The sequence below is a fragment of the Labeo rohita genome, chromosome 19 (assembly GCF_022985175.1).
Source record: "Labeo rohita strain BAU-BD-2019 chromosome 19, IGBB_LRoh.1.0, whole genome shotgun sequence".
NCBI classification, from domain to species: domain Eukaryota; kingdom Metazoa; phylum Chordata; class Actinopteri; order Cypriniformes; family Cyprinidae; genus Labeo; species Labeo rohita.
Genome location: NC_066887.1, coordinates 13,710,653 through 13,731,483, shown reverse-complemented (window position 1 = coordinate 13,731,483; position 20,831 = coordinate 13,710,653). Strand labels below are relative to the sequence as shown.

The 20,831-nt window shown below is 36.0% G+C and overlaps 1 protein-coding gene across 1 annotated transcript in view; it reads left to right on the top strand.

Annotated features, from left to right (window-relative positions):
• macf1a (microtubule actin crosslinking factor 1a) overlaps positions 1-20,831 on the top strand; it is a 213,889-nt gene that overhangs the window by 75,815 nt on the left and 117,243 nt on the right. The window contains 4 exon segments of the mRNA XM_051136559.1: positions 9,358-9,419; positions 13,474-13,563; positions 16,112-16,189; positions 17,205-17,297. Coding sequence (XP_050992516.1) covers positions 9,358-9,419; positions 13,474-13,563; positions 16,112-16,189; positions 17,205-17,297 — 323 coding nt within the window.

Genomic DNA, 20,831 nt, shown 5'->3' with positions numbered 1-20,831 from the left:
GGGGCTGTTCTTTTGGATGATTTGCACCCGTGCATTTGTGTATGAGGGTGAGCAAGCGCTGGGTCACCCAAGGTCTGTTTCTCGAATGTATATGCTAGCAGTCGTAGCCTGCGTGTGGCGGAGAGATTGAAAAGAGAAAGAGATGCAACACTGCTCCACAGAGGTTATTATTAGCAACAGCAGGAAGTGTAGCAGAACATGGGTGTGGGTACATTCCGTTATTAGCTTTTGTATGTGTCTGTCTGTGTTTGGTTTGCGCTGGCAACCACCTTTTGTCCTTTGCTGTTGTACTTAATTAGACAGTAATACAGTTGCGGTAAACCTCAAGTCTGGGTGATTTATTTGGAACACAATCCAAACAAACTTCATGCAGAGTTCTGCCCACTGCTATCCATCAATCCCAGTGTCTTCTTAGGTTAATGCTTGTCTGAATGCCGCTACAACACCTTGAGACTAATAGACTTTGTTTTAATGGGTCTTAGTGCTTTGGCTCCGCCTGTAGAGGCTTACTGTTACAGTCCCAGCACCTCTTTATCCCTGGGAATTGTCCTGATTTGAACATTTGGCTTTCACTTACTCAGCCATATGACATTAAATATTCAGTACAAATAGCATGTACAAACTGCTAAAATACTGTCGTAAAATTTTAACCAAACTAGGTATAAACTTGCATCTTAAATACAAGCAAAAAAAACTGTGGATATTCTTGGAACACAAGCTGTAAATGACTAATGGTATTGTAAATGGAAAAGTATGTAGGGTCCTGCCCCTTTTTATTTATTTATTTTTTTTTCTCACCAAGGCTGCATTTATTTGATTTAAAAAATACAGTCAAAATAGCAATATCGTGAAATATTATTACTATTTAAAATAGCTGTTATTTATTTTAATTCATTTTACTTCAGTCTTCACATGATCCTTCAGAAATCATTCCAATATGGTGATTTGCTGCTCAAACACACCTTATTATTATTATTATTATTATTATTATTATTATTATCAATGTTCAAAGCCCTAATATATAGATTTTTCAGGATTCTTTAATAAAGAAAGCTTACATTTTAACATTAATTTCTGATGAGTTTAATGAATGCTTTTTTAATAAAAGTATTTATTTATTTATTATAAATACTAACCCCAAACATTCATACATAAAATATAAATATATATATATTATGTAACAATGTAACATTTACAATAGAATTAATTTTTGTGATGCAAAGCTGAGTTTTCAGATATTACTCCAGTCTTGTGTCACATGATCCTTCAGAAATCATTCTAATATGCTGATTTATTATTAGAATTATCAGTGTTTTGCTGCCAAATATATATAAATATATATGAAATATAACCTGTGATACTTTTTCAGGATTTTTTGATGAATAAAAAGAACAACATTTACTCAAAATAAAAATATACTTCTAAAAAATGTAAGTCTTTGCTATCACTTTTTATCAATTTACCACATCCTTGCTGAATTTTAAATAAATGCTGTTCTTTTTAACTTTTTATTGATCAAAGAATCCTGAAAAAAGTATTGTAGGTTCCCAAAAAATATTAAGCAGCACAACTGTTTCCAACATTGCTAATAATTCAGCATATTAAAATGCATTCTGAAGGATCATGTGACACTGAAGACTGGAGTAATGATGCTTAATTAATTAGATTTTTATGTATAATAAAACAGAAAAGCGCCATGTTATGTCATAATAATATTTCACACTATTCAAACTCTTTCTCTCTCTCTAATATATAAAAGATGAACCATCTATGTCGCCAAAATCTGTGGTCTCTAGACATCTGTATCGACCATTAAAAAAAAAAAAAACTTATCGGTCAACCGCAATCGCAGATGTTACTGTGCTAACTAGGTTTTCACTCATTAGAGAACTGTAGTCACAAGGAAACCAAATTTAATATCAGACTAATCGGATGAAGTGGGCTGGCTGGAGGGGAGATCAGCTAATTGCATGGATTATACAGAGCTAGAATATGAAGAGCACAGCTATTATCCATTTTCTCATTCCCATGTTCACTTTAAAATGGGGAACATCATTCCCCGCTTCCCAGAATCCCATGGCCTGAGCTTGTTGTTCATGTGGAAACGGAGTAGAACAGAAGTAGTGTGTGAGGGAGGGAGCGAGGAGAAGAGGACACGAGCTGTGCCAGCCTCCGAGTGCCACCATGAAGAGGGAGAGAGTGAGTAACGCAAATCTAAAAATGAAAGAGATGAAAACTGGGCTCAGAAAACTGCAAAACAGAAAGAAGAGAACAAACGGAGGAGGGAGCTCTGTCCAACTGGACCTGATGAGAGATTAGACGTGATAACCACGAAGAAAGAGAGGGTGGGAGAGAGAGCGACAGAGGAAGGATAAGCACTCTGTGTGGCATTAGGAGCGTAAGCTCTGCCTGGTATTTATAGTTCAGAGGGCCGCAGGAGGAGAGAGCAGCCGAACAACGGCGTCTCCAAAAAATCAGATGAGAAACAAGTAAACAGAAGTGGGAAGCATTCAAAATCTGCTGGAGGAAGAACAAAGATGGTATAAATGGAAGGACTGCTGATGGAAATCACCTGCCTTGTTTTATCCCTTCAGAAAGGAGGAATGAGAGAAGCTGTCTCATAAAGGCATCGTGGGTGAACATTTGTGACGGACCAGGTGTGCGCTGGCTGTACTCTCAAAGGATAATCAGGGTCTTTCCTACAGTACGTGCCTCCAGCATCACTATGGGGATTTACAGACCTGTTTAAATAGGACATCATGGGATCAAATGTCAGATGACTTCTGCCTGCCGATTGGCTGCGGCTCTGTGTTTGGTCACAGCTTTATGAGATCATGCAAGCATCGTGGTAGTGACTACACTGATTCGTTTGCTGACTCACATTTTTGACACATGGAGATTAAACTACACGACGAGTAGGGCAGCACGTTTAATCGTATTCTAATTGTGACCAGTTTGTTTCTCGATTATTCAAGCATAATCGTCTACAATATTTGCGTTATATACAAACATGAATCTCGACTACATTGTTTAAATTGGGGTTGCTCTGTTCTACAATACGTTTTTATAATACAAATCATTTTTTAACAATACTGTGTTGAAATAGTACAATAACAAAATTTAGAATTATTGTAATTATTATTTCACTGTTTTAATATGAGTTAGTATTTCACTAGCTGTTTTTATGCGTATTTTGAAGTATCGCATCATACACGAGTGATGGAAATGCCAAATTTTGAATAAAAATCCTTTAATTTGCAGTAGATAAAGCTTTTACGCTCACTCGAGGTGCGAAAAAGGGTTAATGTGAATAATGGGAGATAGATACGTGTTTGCCGAATAAATTCCTACATGCGCATCAAAATAGTCATGTGACTTTGCATTATAGGATGGCAAATTGACTAACTAGCGTACCGATCTTGTTCCACAACAATTTATGGTCATTCTATAATGCCTGAGCAAAGTCAGCAATTACCTCATTTATTTTGTTTTTCGGTAATTTATAGGTCATTTATATTATATATAAAAATTATTATATTCAGTGGCTTCACCTACTTTGTTAGCAAACGGGGTTCGTAACATAAATGGGGGCTCGTCCGGGATTTGAACCCGCATATTGTGCCAGTTTATCAGGAAGTAGCGATTTTGTTCTCTTTGTTTCGTTGGATGAAAACGATGCTTATTTGCAAATGTTTTATGTGATATTTCAGTTTTGCACATGTTAAATTTGCAACCCTGAAATGTTTTTATAATATATAGAGATAAGGTAAAGAAAACCTTGCATAAAAGTTGATTCAGGCAAGTTCAGGCAATAATTGTTCTGAAACAAAAAAAAAAAAAATCCTCATTAGACATTTATGAGTAATAATCATGATTAAAATTTTTGAGCAAAGAAATCATGATTCATTTACCTATTATCATGCAGCCCTAGTCTTCATCCCTGAAAGTCCCCTCTTTTCCTCCCTCTTTTTCCCCCTACATTCACTTTCATTTTCACTTTCATTCTCTTCTCAATTCAGTTGCAAAGCTCTGCAGAGAAGGAGAACCATATAACGTCGTCGTTCACTTGTTTATCGCTTGTTTGGACTATGTCAGCTTGCGTCACAAGACTTTTTATGATATGGACCTTTGAATGAACTTGCATTATTGTCATCACCTTGTTCTCTCAAGGTGTTTCGCAGTTCAAAGGTAAGGTGGCCACTTCAGGACAGGTGTTTGCATGAGAGCAGAGCACAATTCAGATGACATCATCCTGTGGGGACGCTCGCTTGTCTCGCCATGCTGTTACGGAGTTCATAACAACAGTTCAGAGAAGCATGATAATCTCATTTGTAGGCTTGCTAATTTGAAGATGGATTGCTGCACCAAAGGTTCTTCATTCAAACCCTGGAAACTGAGCAACCACAGACTGTGAGAGGTGGAAAGGACAGCACTCTTTACAGTGTTTACGACACATTTCTCCTCTGAGAGAGCGAGAGTGGCAGTGGTTTGAGGGAGGAGGGGAACGTCAGTCCTTATTAGTTGCGAAGGAGGAGCTCTTGTAGAGTTTGACATGCACGTGTGAACCAAGCAGCATGTTTGGGCTGAGCTTTGATATGGCTGCAAACATGAAGACCGGCGAAAGAGGAGGCAGAACGTGGGAGCTGTAGATAAAAAAAGAAGGAGGAAGTGAAAATATCGATGGCTTTTTTCTTCGAATGTGGACTTGGTTTTCAACTCTGAATGAGAGATTTCTGATTCCGGATGAGTGTGTTTGGACTAAAGAGGTGTGAAACGTCACACTGAGAGATGACTGGTAGACGAAGGAGAAGGTAGATCACTCTTGGATGCCAAAAGGAATAAGTCACTGACAAAATGTGGCCTGAATTTTGCACAGAACGCAGCCTGAATGCTCATCTGCACGCGCTCATGTGCTGCGCAGGTCAGTTTCTATTTGTGTTCCTGTGCGTATGTCGTCACCTAGTCACATGGGCGCTGTGATTTGTGTGACAGCGGATGTGCTTTTTGCTTATGTGATGTGTTTGTCCACTGTTGTCGTGATGCTGTATCAGTATACAAGCCCATGTGGATGAGTGTGAACATGACTGTGTGAGCTTCTATTGCATGTTTACTCAGTGTAGGGTGTGTGAACCAACACGACTGACTGTACTGAAGAGCGAGAGAATGTGCTTCTGTGTGACAGTCACAGATATGTGGATAAAAGGGAATCTAAGGAACAACTTAACACACATTTCCTTTTAAAATACTTTTGCAATAGTGTGTATGTGTGCTTGTGTGTGTGTGAGAGAGCACACGCTTGGGTCAGTTCCACAATACAAAAGTGGGTGTGTGAGGTATGTGCTAAAAAGGTGTGTGTGTACTCATTAAAGTATCAACGCCTGTTTAAATGTCAGATTGAATTTTCACACAAGTTCCCATGCTTTTTCATTTAGGAAGGAATCATTAAAGGGATAATCCACCCAAGAACGATAATTCTGTCATGAATTACTCACCCTCATGTCGTTCCAAACCTGTAAGACTCTGTTCATCTTCAGAACACGTATTAAGATATTTTTAATGAAATCCAAGAGCTTTCTGACCTTGCATAGACAGTAATGCAACTACCACGTTCAAGGCACAGAAAGGTAGTAAGGACATTGATAAAATAGTCCATGAGACATCAGTGATTCAACCTTAATTTTATGAAGCTATGAGAATACTTTCTGTGCGCAAAGAAAACAAAAATAACGACTTTCTTGACTCATTTGCGCTGTGCATTCTTTGGGCACGAAAAGCAATTCTCGTAGCTTCATAACATTACGGTTGAACCCAACCTGGCCTCATGATGAAATTGTAACTTTAATCATACCAATAAGTTCATATCTCTGCAGTTTCAAACAGAAATATCCACTGAGTGGCACTAAAAGAGTGTTCTTTTTTTCCCTGAAACAGATAAACGTACACATGGTACCTTTATGTGACGTTGGTTTTGTATGCATTTCTGACTTGAAATATCTATTGAGTGGTGTTATAACTCATTTTAAAATAAGGTATCACGTGCACCACACCTAAACCTACCTGATATTATGAACAAAAGTGAATGTGACGTAAAAGCGCAATCGTAAGCATGCCGTTTTAACTTGTTTTTTGATCTCTCATCTTTCAGATCTTTCAAGGATTCCGCATCCTGAGGCTACTTTTACACTAGTGTGGTTTCATTTTAAAACACGTAACTTTTGCTACAGTTGCGGCTGTCGTTTACACTACTCCGCCATTTTTGACTCTCAAAAACAGACTCTGTTTTAGTTTAAAAACTCCAGGGTTGCCCGCGTTCGCCCGCATTCGCTCTGCCTATCCTTTACGACCTTGTAAACAAAAACATCATGCTCATTTGTTGCGTCTTATTTCGGAGGCTCATTTAAAAAAAGTAACCATTAAATTGCAAAGTAAAACAAAGAAATTACAGTATTTTTACACCGCAAGGAATAAGTCACTTTTATTAGAGTTATTTCTCTTGAAATAGACATCCTTGATGATGTATGCAACCTGAATGGTCATGTGACGTGCGTTTTTGGTTGTGTAGTGTAGACGGAGATTGTTGCTGAAATGCAGTGAAAACGCCAGTGTAGACAAGGATTGTTTTCATTTTAAAACAAAAATGCACTAGTGTAAACAAGTTCCAAGTCCAATTCCGTGCTGGCTGAGCTACTGAGCAAGCTTGTTACGTGTGGTGTTGTGTACTGTTTCGACCCTGTGCTAAAGTATCACCCCCTCTCATTGAAATCTATACATGATTGCCTAATCCTACCCCTCCCCCACACCTAACCCTAAATCTACCAATACTAGTGGGGTGGTAATCTGGCGGAGGACAGAATTCGGTACAACACCGGAAGCAAAACATATCGATCTGTAATCATAACTGTGGATGAAAACGATTCCAAGTGCTTGCTGTTTTACCACCTCTAGTGTTCATTTCTGTTGGAAACTGCAGTGATATGTGCTTATTGGTAGGTATTTCGCATTTGCGAAAAAGTTCCCACAGGTGCGTTTTTGTCATGAGATCAGGTAGGTTGAACCACTAATGTCACATGAACTTTTTTAACTGTCTTTACTATTTTCTGGGCCTTGACGTGTCAATTGCATTGATGTCTATGCAGGGTCAGAAAGCTCTTGCATTTCATGTAATAAACGTGCACAAACGTATATAGTGAATTTGAGAGTGGGATGTTCTGTGTGTGCTTATCAGAGGAAATGGGCCGTCTGCACCACATGGTTGCTTAGTGTTGCTGTGTCTCTATAGCAACCACATCAACTTAGCCTCACAGTAAGAGGCCAAAAGAAAAAGGCAGATAAGACTGGAGTGTGATGAAGTCATAGAACAGCAGGGTTGTGTGATCAATTTGTATTCTGTGCTTGGTTGCGTCACTAGTCTGGCATGTTCAGAATGAGGTAAAACAGAATGCCGAATAGACCTGAATTTCATGTCTCATTTCAAAACTTCCTACCCATAATTCCTTTTTTTGCAGTGTTTTTAGATCATACCAACATCCGCGGCATCAAGTGTCAGATCGGGACTGTGATATATCAGCTTTGATCCTTTCCGCGTGTACTGAATTGATTAACATTCGAGATATTGTATTTGTGTATTTCTGGGTGTACGTACAGTGTAGGATGATGCAAGCTGAACATTCACTTGTCATGGTGTTCTGAGCCTGTATTCATGTGTGACCTCCTACATGTTATAGTAAGTTGTGGAAAATGTGGGTCAGGTGACAACGGTAATGAACCTATTAACTGGGCTTTTTTTAAACTTCTAGCCTAGTTTCCAATTTTACCAAACCTCCGCTAATGCAGCTACTGATGTAGCACTGTAACCTGTTTTGCCTGTCAATTTTGTGTGTTAATATTGTGGATTTGTTATGAGTTTATAAAAGGCTTTATACAAAAAGTTGGAAAGACAAATTTTTTGCATTTGTTTAATCAAAAATACAGTAAAAAAAACTGTAATATTATGAAGTGTTGTAACATGTAAATGTAATTTATTTTGGTGATGCCAAAGCTGAATTTTAAGCAGACATTACTCCAGTCTTCAGTGTCTCATGAACCTTCAGAAATTCATAACATTTCTTATTATTATCAGTGTTGATAATCAGCTGATCAGCTGTTGTGCTGCTTAATATTTTAGTGGAAACCGTAATACAAATTTTTCCAAGATTCTTTAAATGGAAAGTATGTTTTTAAAAAAGAGCATTTATTCGAAATACTGTCACTTTTTTATTAATTTAAAGTTTTCAGTAAAATAAAATAAATAAAATACATTTTTCAGTGGTAGTGCATTTATAATATGGATTTCTATTAAATCATGTGACCTCAGGTAAAATGTATTATTTATATAAATGTACACTACCAGTCAAAAGTTTTTGAACAGTAATATTTCTGATGTTTTTAAAGAAGTCTCTTTTGCTCACTAAGCTTGCATTTATTTGATCCAAAGTACACAAAAAAACAGAAAATATTTGAAATATTTTTACTATTTAAAATAACTTTTCTATTTGAATATATTTTAAAAATGTAGTTTATTCCTGTGATTTCAAAGCTGAATTTTTAGCATCATTACTCAAGTCACATGATCCTTCAGAAATCATTCTAATATTCTGATGTGCAGATCAAAAAAAAAAAAAATTATGTTGAAAACAGCATATAATTATTTTTTTTTTTTTTTCAGGTTTCTTTGATAAACAGAAAGTTCAGAAGAACAGTATTTATCTGAAATGGAAATCTTTTGCAACATTATAAATGTCTTTATCATCACTTTTGATTAATTTAAAGCATCCTTGCTAAATAAAAGTATTCATTTCCTCCACCAAAAAAACATTATACTTCAAGCTTTTGAACGATATAGTGCATAATGCTACAAAAGCTTTTTATTTCACATAAATGCTGATCTTTGGATCATTCTGATGCAGTTTTGATCACCGGAATAAATTACATTTTACAAAATATTCAAATAGAAAGCAGTTATTTTAAATAGTAAAGATATTTCTCAATATTACTGCTTTTGCTGTTATTTTGGATCAAATAAATGCAGGCCTGGTGAGCAGAAGAGACTTCTTTAAAAAATATTAAAAATCTTACTGTACAAAAGCTTATGACTGGTAGTGGGTTTTTTTGTGTTTTTGTTTTTTGCATTTTATGGTCCGTGTTTGAATTCAGGCTATTTAAAGCAAGACTGGAGGGACGCTTGTAAATAATACACAGCATGATGCTGAAGTCCTCTTTATGTGTTACATAATTAACCCAATCTCTCTTCCTCCCCCCTCTTTGTCTCTTCCTCTCTGTCTCTTTCTGCTGTTTCCTCTTCTATCTCTCATTTCACAGATGAACGAGACAGGGTGCAGAAGAAAACTTTCACAAAATGGGTCAACAAACATCTCATAAAGGTACAGTCCAGCTTGACAGGTTATTTTTGTCTTTTCTGCTGCACTGCACAAAGATAAGGCCTGCTGGCCTCTGGGCTTCAGTCCTGCACACTCATGCGTTCGCATTACACACAAGACTCAGGGACTGATCTCTTTAATATTAAGGCACTTGTACAGACTTGTGATTGTACAGACACTCTTATTGGTTTAATAATAACACAGTGACAAAGGTATCTCCCTAGTCTTTTGTCAGTATGACTTTGAAAAGACATTTGGTTGCTTCAGAACTATATTTATGAGTCTAGTAATCCTCTGCAACTCCTGCCCCACTGACTACAGATCATGAGAGCAAAGAATGCTGGGTATTTCAAGGGCAGGGCAGATGACCAGCCACAGAAGGGCCAGAGTTATGAGGTTAGAGATAGGGGCCTCATAACTCTGTCGGTATTACTGTAATATACGTCACATCATAGGAAATGAGATAGGTTTGCACAGTTCTGCTGTAATGTTAGACTCTACAAGTAGTGAGTTATATATAATAAACCTAGTGAACCTGTTGGGAGCTCTTTATATTATATTAGAGATGACAGACTGTTTGTAACCCACGTTATAACAAAAAAACAGATTGCGTGTCTTCAGTGCTTCATTATAATCTCTGATGATTCTTTCCGGAAATGTGTAGTTATTCAAATGACTCTCTTTGATTGTTATAGCTTAGCTCATATAGTTTGTCATCAGAAGCTAAATAGGTGATGATATCTGTTAGCTTTGTGTTTACACATCTCTCTCCGTCTCTGGCAGGTGAACAGGTATGTCGTTCCCCTCAGGCGGTGTTACACTTGCTGAAAGCAGTGTGTGTAGATTGTGTCACATCCGTTTGTTTGTTCATTACACACTTCTGACATAAACAATGACCTTATTGCAAACTGGTTTGAGAGGGGTTGCACAACATGCTTGTCTGCCGGAATGACTGTTGACTACAGAGTGGGGAAGCATTTGAGTGTGACACGTTTTATTATTTAATACTCCACCACATCGGTATTACTCCAGTGCCCAAGTATAGTTTGCTATTCCCTCTGTTCATGGCAACAGGATATCCCCTGATAATATACCTGTGATAAACACCAAAATGACATGGAAGAAACCGTTCACAATGTCTGCATTGTGTTCAGGGGGCGTGGAAACACAGTGTGACTGTAACATTGATCGTGTGATTTTTTTATACAGACTGTCAGATGTTATAGTTTGCATTGAAGTACAAGAATCTCTTTGAATCTTCTCAAATCATGCTCAGTTTTTATACACACTGCCAGCTTCAAATTCTCATATACATTTTTTCAGTTCACCTTTTCACTCAAATTATGCTTATGATATAGTATAAATGTATATAATTTATTTTTTTATGTAATTTATTTAAATAATGCATTTATTTTAAATGGAAATACTTTTGTAACATTTTAAAAGTAATTCCTGTCACTTTTAATCAATTGATTGCATTTTTATTCTTTTAAAGCTTTCAGTAAAATAAAATAAATGAAATACATTTTTCAATGGTAGTGCATTTACAATATGGATTTCTATTAAATCATGTGACCTCAGGTAAAATGTATTATTTATATAAATGTACACTACCAGTCAAAAGTTTTTGAACAGTAATATTTCAGATGTTTTTTTTAAAGAAGTCTCTTTTACTCACCAAGCCTGCATTTATTTCATCCAAAGTACACAAAAAAAACAGTAAAACTTTGAAATATTTTTACTATTTAAAATAACTTTCTATTTAAATATATTTTAAAATGTAATTTATTCCTGTGATTTCAAAGCTGAATTTTTAGCATCATTCAGTCACATGATCCTTCAGAAATCATTCTAATATTCTGATGTGCTGATTTAAAAAAAAAAAAAAAAAAAAGAAACATTTATGATGTTGAAAACAGAGTAGATTTTTTTTTTCAGATTTCTTCCTCAAAAGTATTAATGTCTTTAAAAAAAAAAAAAAAAAAATCCCCCTGAATTTATTGAAATAAAGGGATGGCATGGAAAGGATAGTGAGACTCACAGTTGTCAGGATGTTCTTTTATCCTCGGCAGATGGTTCCTCTGTGGCCCTGTGGGGCAGCAGCTGTGTTGGATCTGCTGTATGCAGCTTAGGATGTCTGAATCCCCAAACACACACATGCAATGAAATAAAGAACTTGAAGATCCTCCATGTTTTTTTTTTTTTTTTTTTGTTGCTAGTTTACTGGCCCATCTCAATGAGTCTGGTGCCCTCTGTTGGTTAGAGTTAGTGCACTGCAGTTGTCTCTCTGTTGCACTAATTTATTTCACTGTTTTATCCAAATTGCTTTTGTTAATGGGTCACAACCGACCAAAAAATATGTTTGCTAATTGTCCTTCAAATGCAGTCAGCCTGTAATCAAACATGGTAATTCTAGCACAAACACTGTTGAAATGGTTACACCCTTGCTTATAATACAAACATTTACACTTGCATCGCTGTTCAAAAGTTTGGGATCAGTAAGATTTGTAATGTTTTTTTAAAGAAGTCTCTTTTGCTCATCAAGCCTGCATTTATTTGAACCAAAGTACAGCAAAAACTGTAACATTTAGAAATATTTATACTATTTAAAATAACTGTTTTCTATTTGAATATATTTTAAAATGTAATTTATTCCTGTGATCAAAACTACATTTTTAGCATCATTACTTTAGTCTTCAGTGTCACATGATCCTTCAGAAATCATTCTAATATGCTGATTATCTGTTAAAGAACCATTGATTATTATTGTTAATTATTATCATCAATATTTAAAACAGTTAAGTACATTTTTTTCAGGATTCTTTGATGACTAGAAAGATTTAAAGATCAGCATTTATCTAAAAAAAAAAAAAGCTTTTGTAGCATTGCACACTATACTGATTAAAAGCTTGGAGTCAGTATTTTTTTAAAGAAATTATAGAAGTAAATGCTTTTATTTTGCAAAGTTGCTTTAAATTGATCAAAAGTGATGATAAAAACGTTATAATATTACAATTTTTTTAATATTCAAGATTTATATTTCAGACAAACGCTGTTCTTCTGAACTTTCTATTCATCGAAAAAATCTGAAAAAATTCTACTCTGCTATTTTCAACATAATGATAATAATAAATGTTTTTATTAGAAAGATTTCTAAAAGATTATGTGACTGGAGTAATGATGCTAAAAATGTAGCTTTGAAATCACAGGAATAAATTACATTTTAAAATATATTCAAATAAAAAAAACTGTTATTTTAAATAGTACGAATATTTCAAAATTGTAATTTTTTTTTTTTCTGTATTTTGCATAGAATAAATGCAGGCTTGGTGAGCAGACTTTAAAAAACATTAAAAATCTTACTGTTCAAAAACTTTAGATTGGTAGTGTACATTAAAATCTAATTTATTCCTGCCATCAAAGTTGAAGCATTATTCAGCATCATTACTCCAGTCTTCAGTGTCACATGATCATAAATGTAAATACATTTTATTTAAAATAGAAATTAATACTTTTATTTATTATCAGCAGGGATGTGTTAAATTGATCAAAAGTGATATGAAAGACTTTTGTTGTTAGAAAAGATTTCTATTTCGAATAAATGCTGCTCTTTTAAACTTTTCATTCATCAAAAAATCGTGAATAAAATATCACAGGTTCCAAAAAATATTTGGCAGCACAACTGTTGCCAACATTCTAATAATTCTAATAATAAATCAGCAAATTAGAATAATCATGTGGATCATGTGATACTAAGACTGGAGTAATGGCTGATGTAAATTCAGCTTTGCATCACAGGAATAAATTAAATTTTAAAGTATATTAAAATAAAAACCAAATTTTTAATATTGTAATGACATTTCGGAATATTACTTTTTTTCTGCATTTTTGATCAACTAAACGCAGCCTTGATGAGAATAAGAGTTTTAAAAAAAAAAAAAAAAAAACATTACAAGTCTTACTGATCCCAAACGTTTGAACAGCAGTGCAGGCCTCTAAAGACTGTGAAGCACTTAACTATCTCACTCTAACTTTTTTTCTCTCTCTTTCTTTCCAGGTGCGGAAGCACATCACAGACCTGTATGAGGATCTAAGGGATGGCCATAACCTCATTTCCCTCCTTGAGGTGCTGTCTGGCGTCACACTGGTGAGAAGCAACTACCACTCCCTTAACACACACACACAGGTTATACATAAATTGATTCCAACGCTTTATGCAATTCTCCCGGGTAGTTCATGTGGCAGAGATCTGCTTTATTTTCCATAATGCGATTCAGAGCCGCATGGTACCTGGGGATCATGTCACATGAGTTGACCTGGGGGTTAGGCTGATGTCATAAAGTGCCCTGGCTTCCTGCTGATCCCGCTGAATGCAGAGGAATAGCTGAGTCTGATGTGTACTGCAATGTGTTGTAATGACATCTGCATTAGTACAATATTTCTGCACTCAATCTTGCCCACTCTGATGGCCTGGGGACCATGATGCACTGGGGCAGACTGACTGATGGGTGGATTAACAGAGACAGACTGCTGACACACCACCTGCCCTCTACAATCTCTCTCTCTCTGTCTCCATTCCTCTTTGTCACATATATTTTTGCTTTTGCTGTTTTATGTGGTGTTTTGTTTAGCTTCACTCTCTCTCTCCATCTTGTTTTTTTTTTAACTGTTGTTTCGTACATATATCATCCGTTCAACACTGTTTCTGTCTTCATCCTTTTTCTGTGACCGTCTCTATGATGATGTCATCAGCACAAGGGCGCGTCAACTCTGCGGAGAACATCTATGCCACGCGCACCCCCGCTCATCCTGCTGGGTGGGGAGGATGAGGAGGATGGAGCTCAGGGAGTATGTGTGACCCCCACCCCCCCTCCCCCTATTGAAACAAACACAGTCACACACAGTCAGCTCTGTACACTGCATGGCGTGGACTCGAAGGACAGGGCGATTTCGTGAATATGCCTGGGAATGTCTAAAATGCAGACGCATAATTCATGATGACGCACATAATCTAATTTATTACACTTAGGAGTGTGAGAGACCTCGCCTTGTATAAACATGTTATATTCACTTCACTTCAGTACTGGCAACACTCACATCACATGCTCACATTGAATCTGATGACACTGACACATTTGCCCTTTTGTGGGGGTTTTCTGGTCACCTGTTTGCAGGTTTGCTGTACACGCTGCTGCATTTGTGGGTGATAGTGAGCATGCTTTGCATGTAAAGGTGTGCGAGTCTGCTACGTGACCTCAGTAGAGTAGTGATAGGCCGATTTTGGACAGGCCAGTTAATTGGATGATATTTGGACATGTTGATTATCGGCCATACCTGGCTGGTTAATAAAATGAGCTAGATTTGACCTTTCTGCCTTGTCAGTAGATATTTTGGTAACACTTTACAATAATGTGTCATTTGTTAACATTAGTTAATGTATAAACTAACATGAGCGAACAATGAACAATACATTTATTACACTATTTATTTATCTTTCTTAACGTTAGTTAATAAAAATATAGTCGTTCATTGTTTGTTCATGTTAGTTCATAGTGCATTAACTAAGACAACTTGTGATTTTAATAATGCGTTAGTAAATGCTGAAAGTAGTATGAACTAAGATTAATAAATGCTGTACTGTAAAAGTATTGTTCATTCTTAGTTCATGTTAACTAATGTAGTTGCCGATTATTTTCAAACCTGAGGAAATTTTGGAACATCCTATTATTTCCTATTATTTGTAATACACACTTTCAGTTCAAAGGTTTGTGGCCAGTAAGATTTTTTAAAAATAAAATAAGTTTCACTACCATTCAAACGTTTTTGAATAGTAAGATTTTTAAGGTTTTTAAATGAGTGTCTTCTGCTCACCAAGCCTGCATTTGAGCAAAAACAGTACATTTTTTAAATATTTTACTATTTGAAGTAACTGCTTTCTATTTGAATATATTTAAAAATGTAATTTATTCCTAAATTCAAATTTTTTGCATTTTTTACATCATTACTCCAGTCTTCCATTTTTTCTTCCTTAAAAAACTTTTGACTGGTGTATTTTATTCAGCAACAATAAATTAAACTGATTAAAAGTGACAGTAAATACATTTACAGAAGATTTCTATTTCAAATGAGCTATCTATTTCTGAAAGAAAAAAAAATCTTGAGCAAAATGATTTCTGAAGAATTATGTTATACTAAAGACTGGAGTAATGGCTTCTGAAAATTATAGAAAATATGTAGAAAACAGTTCTTTTACTGTATTTATTTGTTTGCAAATGCAGCCAAATAAACTAAATAAAATAATAATTTCAACAGAATTTAAAAAAAATCTTACCAACTCTAGACGTTTGGATAGCAGTGTGTATCGGCATTATACCAGCCATCTACTGTATTGGTCACCCGGAAGTACAGAGATGTTAGCAAGCGAGACAGAGTGTGTGAGATACGATATTTATTTAGATTTGCTGTTTGGATACAGTACGCTAACTATTCCCTGTAACTCTTAGACAGGATTATTAATTACTGATGATCCTAAGAGGTTCATGTGTTATTTTGCAGTGTGCTGCTTTTGCTGCTTTCAGGCTTGTGCTAATGAAGCTGTCCTTTTTCACACAGACCTCCAATTTGCCCAGATTATCAGTGCACTCATCTGCATTCTCTCTCTGTTTTCTCTCTCGCTCTCTTCCTGTCTTCGACAGCCCAGGGAAAAGGGTCGTATGCGATTTCACCGACTTCAGAATGTGCAGATCGCCTTAGACTTCCTTAAGCAGAGACAGGTATGAACACTTACACTTTTTCAATCCCAGAAATGATCATAAGTTGCTTGTTACATATGTGACCCTGGACCACAAAACCAATCATAAGAGTAATTTTTTTTTTTTAAATTAAGATTTATACATCATCTGAAAGATAAACAAGCTTTCCATTGATATATGCTTTGTTTGGATAGGACAATATTTGGCCAAGAACTATTTGAAAATCTAGAATCTGAGGGTGCAAAAAAATCTAAATATTTTTAAAAATCACCTTTAAAGTTGCGCAAATTAAGTTCTTATCAATACATATTACAAATCAAAAATTAATAATAAGGTTTAATATATTTACAGTAGGAAATTTACAAAATATCTTCATAGAACATGATCTTTACTTAATGTCCTAATGATTTTTTGGCATAAAAGAAAAATCAATTACTTTGACCCATACAATGTATTGTTGGATATTGCTGCAAATATACACATGCTACTTAAGGTTTTGTGGTCCAGGGTCACAAATTGCCAAGATTGGGTGGGATAAAATAAGAGTTTAAGTCTCATATTCATCAACTGCTATTCTGAATATTGGGGAGGCTTGTCCCCTTTAGTGTTGAGGCTAGATACCCTCACTAATGGATTAAAGTAATGCACATTCAACTGAATACAAGATGATAGCATGGGACATCTGTGTCCTCAGTCTCATTGTGCTTCAGCCGGCAACATGGCTTTGAGATAATATGACCTGGAGTTAATAAATGTGTTCTGCCCCACACAAGTCTGTCCAATCCCCTCACTGTTGTCACCCCAGCCTTGAGTCCCTAAACCAGACAAAATGCCAACCAGCACTCTTCTCCCAATACGCAGTACATAGCTTCTGACAGCTGTAAGCGTAAGAGGACAACAAACACCAAAGCTGTCCTGAAATTACATTACATCGCGATTTTTAACTAGTTTAGTCCCTAGCAGATTCAAATAATGTTATAGTCTTTTTTTAAGGGCTACTTCTCACTAATGATAGTCTTTTATTGCTTTAATGCAGGTCAAATTAGTAAATATACGCAATGATGACATCACAGATGGGAATCCAAAGCTGACACTGGGACTGATCTGGACCATCATCCTTCACTTCCAGGTAAGTTCACCCTAGCCACAGCTGTGTCTTGCTTGAATATGTAGTGTTTAACACAGCATGCCAGAGTTAGAGGTGACTCTTCTTAATACAGATAGCGGCTGTTTACCAGCCTCTCATGTCTGCAGCTGTCAGTTTGAGCAACAGGGATTTGCCTATGGCAAGAATAAGAGAAATCAAGAGGGAATAGTGCACCAGGAGGATGATGGATAGAGTACAAACCTAGAATTAGACTCGGAATATGGAGGACAGAGGTTGCAGACAGTTCTAGACAGACACTGCCAGCCTGCATGCTAAAAAAGAAACAAAAATCTGCAGAAATGGTCCCTGCAGAGCACATTTGTGAAATGGACATCAATTTTCTATACTTATGGGTCAAGCTAGAGAAGTAAGGTCTGTTGGATAGATGCTGCACTGCTGGATGGTAGAATTGAAGTTAAAAAAGACTGCATGGTAGTTTATTCAAAGCAGTAAAAAGATATTTTTGCACTTGCTCCAGAATGGAGTACTAGCGCAGATTGTACAAACCATATCAATAATGTACTACAATAATCACATGATCAGTTAACATAATTTTGGATCCAAATTTGTGTAGAAAGCCCTTTAATTTGGGTCAGTCCTGATCAGAGCAAAAACGATATATCAAATAATTGCTGTTACTGTTTCCTTTCATTTTTGGAAATATGCTTTGTATGCAGTACTATAAAGAAACATTTGCATATTATGTGCAGTATACAGTTATGAAGTTGTATTTCATTCTGAATATAACTTTAGTCACCCATCAGCTATGAGAAAAGGCAACAATGCTGATTTAATAAAGACTAGCTTTTCTGAAAATTATTTACAAATGTTATGATGCATTTTTCAACAAACTCTCCATATAGTTCTATTAGAAGTTATTTGGAATTCATAGATATCATTTGTGACCCTGGACTACAAAACCAGTCATAAGTAGCGCGGGTATATTTGTAGCAATAGCCAACAATACATTTTATGGGTCAAAATGATCAATATTTCTTTTATGCCAAAAATTGTTAGGATATTAAGTAAAGATCATGTTCCATGAAGATATTTTGTAAATGTCCTACTGTAAATATATCAAAACCTCATTTTTGATTAGTAATATGCATTGCTAAGAACTTCATTTGGACAACTTTAAAGGCAATGTTCTCAATTTTTAGATTTTTTTGCACCCTCAGATTCCAGATTTTCAAATAGTTGTATCTCAGCCAAATATTGTCCTTTCCTAATAAACCACACATCAATGGAAAGCTTGTTTATTCAGACAAAATGTCCCCTTATGACTGGTTTTATGGTCCAGGGTCACATTTTCAGTATATTAGCTGTACTTCCTCGGATCGTCCAGCAGGGGACACTGTTATTATCAACAGAGCGGTGACATCACAAGGTGACATATGCAGCTGGTTGCCAAGGTGATTGTGTTTAGTATGACTCCAGAGCCTTTTTCAATCAGCATGATTCAGCAGAAATGAGTAGAGGCAGCATAGGCCTCATGAAATGGCAAATCATGCAGACTCTGGAAAATCGTGTGGCTTTAGAAAATTATTAAAAGGAAGAAAATTAGCTTTAGAAATTAAACCACATGTGTTTTCCCCCCACACTGCTTGACTCTGATATATTTATGTCCTATGTATTCTAACAATAACTAGAGAGCAGAGATTTGAAACAAACTATCGATTATCTAAACAAATTGCAGTAATTGAATCAGAACAGAGCAGGCCACTGGCACCCAAATATGTACTTGTAAATTATTTTTTGCATCTCTGGGACAGAACGGAGGTTAAAAAACAAGGAATGGGACTTTTATAACTTGCATACTCGATTGCAGTACTAAACATTGGTTAATTCTGAAACAATGCAAATAAGATAACGGTATTGACAGTATGGAGAATTTGCTTTGGTTAAACATTGTAACATTACCTTACATTATTTTCTGTCAACCAAAACAGTATTGAAGGTTGAAATAAAAGGCTGGATGGTAGACCACTACAGAAATGCAAAGCGTTATTGGTTTGAACGAGTTTACTCATGTCTTTGTAAACTCGTTCAAAGTTGAACATGTCAAGTTGGTCCACTTCCAATGGTGTACGGTAACATGGCATGATCTGTAATGACTTGCAGCCAAAATTACTACAGCACTTTATAATATAGCATGACTCATTTAGAGAAACATTGTCCAATTTAATTATTTCAGCAGAGGCACATTTTGAGCCATTAAGAGGAGTTACTGTCAATAGAAGCATTTGAAACCGCTCGTGTAAGTGCCATTTTAATGCATACTGTATATTCACTTTAGGCAGCCGAGAGAGATTAGCTATCCAGCCTCCCCCACACTCAATCTGGGACACGTCCCTCTGTTTTGAAACCACCGCTGTAATTTAGGCTAACAACAGCCTGTAGGAATTGTGTTTTGTATATACTCATATTGACATGATATATTTTTATCTAAGTTTAGGATCCTGTGGGAAACACCAATCAGGCTTCAGGCTGAATTTGTGCCAGCTATCTCTGTCAAAAAAAAAAGAAACAAAAAAAATGCTTGATCTGATTGGCTATTGTGTTAGTTGCAAAAAAAGGTGTGGTTGTCTGGCCAGCTAGGGTGTTTGGCAAAGATTGTAGTGTGGTGAAATTCTATGCTGTCTATCTGCAGGATAAAGCTGATAGATGTCTGCCAGTCTCTGTCTGTCAGTAAACAGAAATGTACCCAGTCTCAGTTACAGTACAGGAGACGCTGGATGCATGACAATTAGGCTGATTCAAAAAATATAAAAAAAGGGCTCAGCTGGCTGATTATCATGGTATTATGGTTCTGATTGATTTATTGCATGTTAATTCATCACCTTCCTTTGCAATCCTGCTCGTATATGCTGCCTTGATCACATGACTAAATACCATCACAGTGCTGTATTATCTGTAGGTTTAATAGAAGAGAGATTTTGTGGTCACATTTACTGCTATTCGCCAGACCTTCGCTGACAAAATCCAGTGATTTCAATAGGAATCCATGCAATTGGGAATTTCGTGTGAGGGGGAAAGATTTCCCTGCTTGAATTAAGCATTGGGTTCCATTGGTCATGCATATGTGCAGTATTGACCAACAGCCTGCGAAATTATATTAGAATTTAATGTAAATGCACCTTTACAGCTGGCAAGATCTTTCATCTGTATGCACTTACATTACCAAATTTTTTTTGTTTTTTAAAGTTTTCTCCTCTGCTCACCAAGCCTGCATTTATTTGAAATGCAGGCTCTAAAATAGAGCAAAAGCAATATTGTGACATATTTTTATTATTTAAAATAACTGCTTTCTTTTTGAATATATTTTAAAATGTAATTTATTCCTGAGATCCAAGCTAAAGCATTCAAGCCTTACTCCAGTCTTCAGTGTCACAGAAATCATTCTAATATTGCTGTTCAAAAAAGGGTTAGGGTTTGTAACACAGAAATAATGAACTGTGTGGTTGAAAAGACTGTGAAACTGTTTCATTCATATACATGACAGTGGCTCTCTTTAGG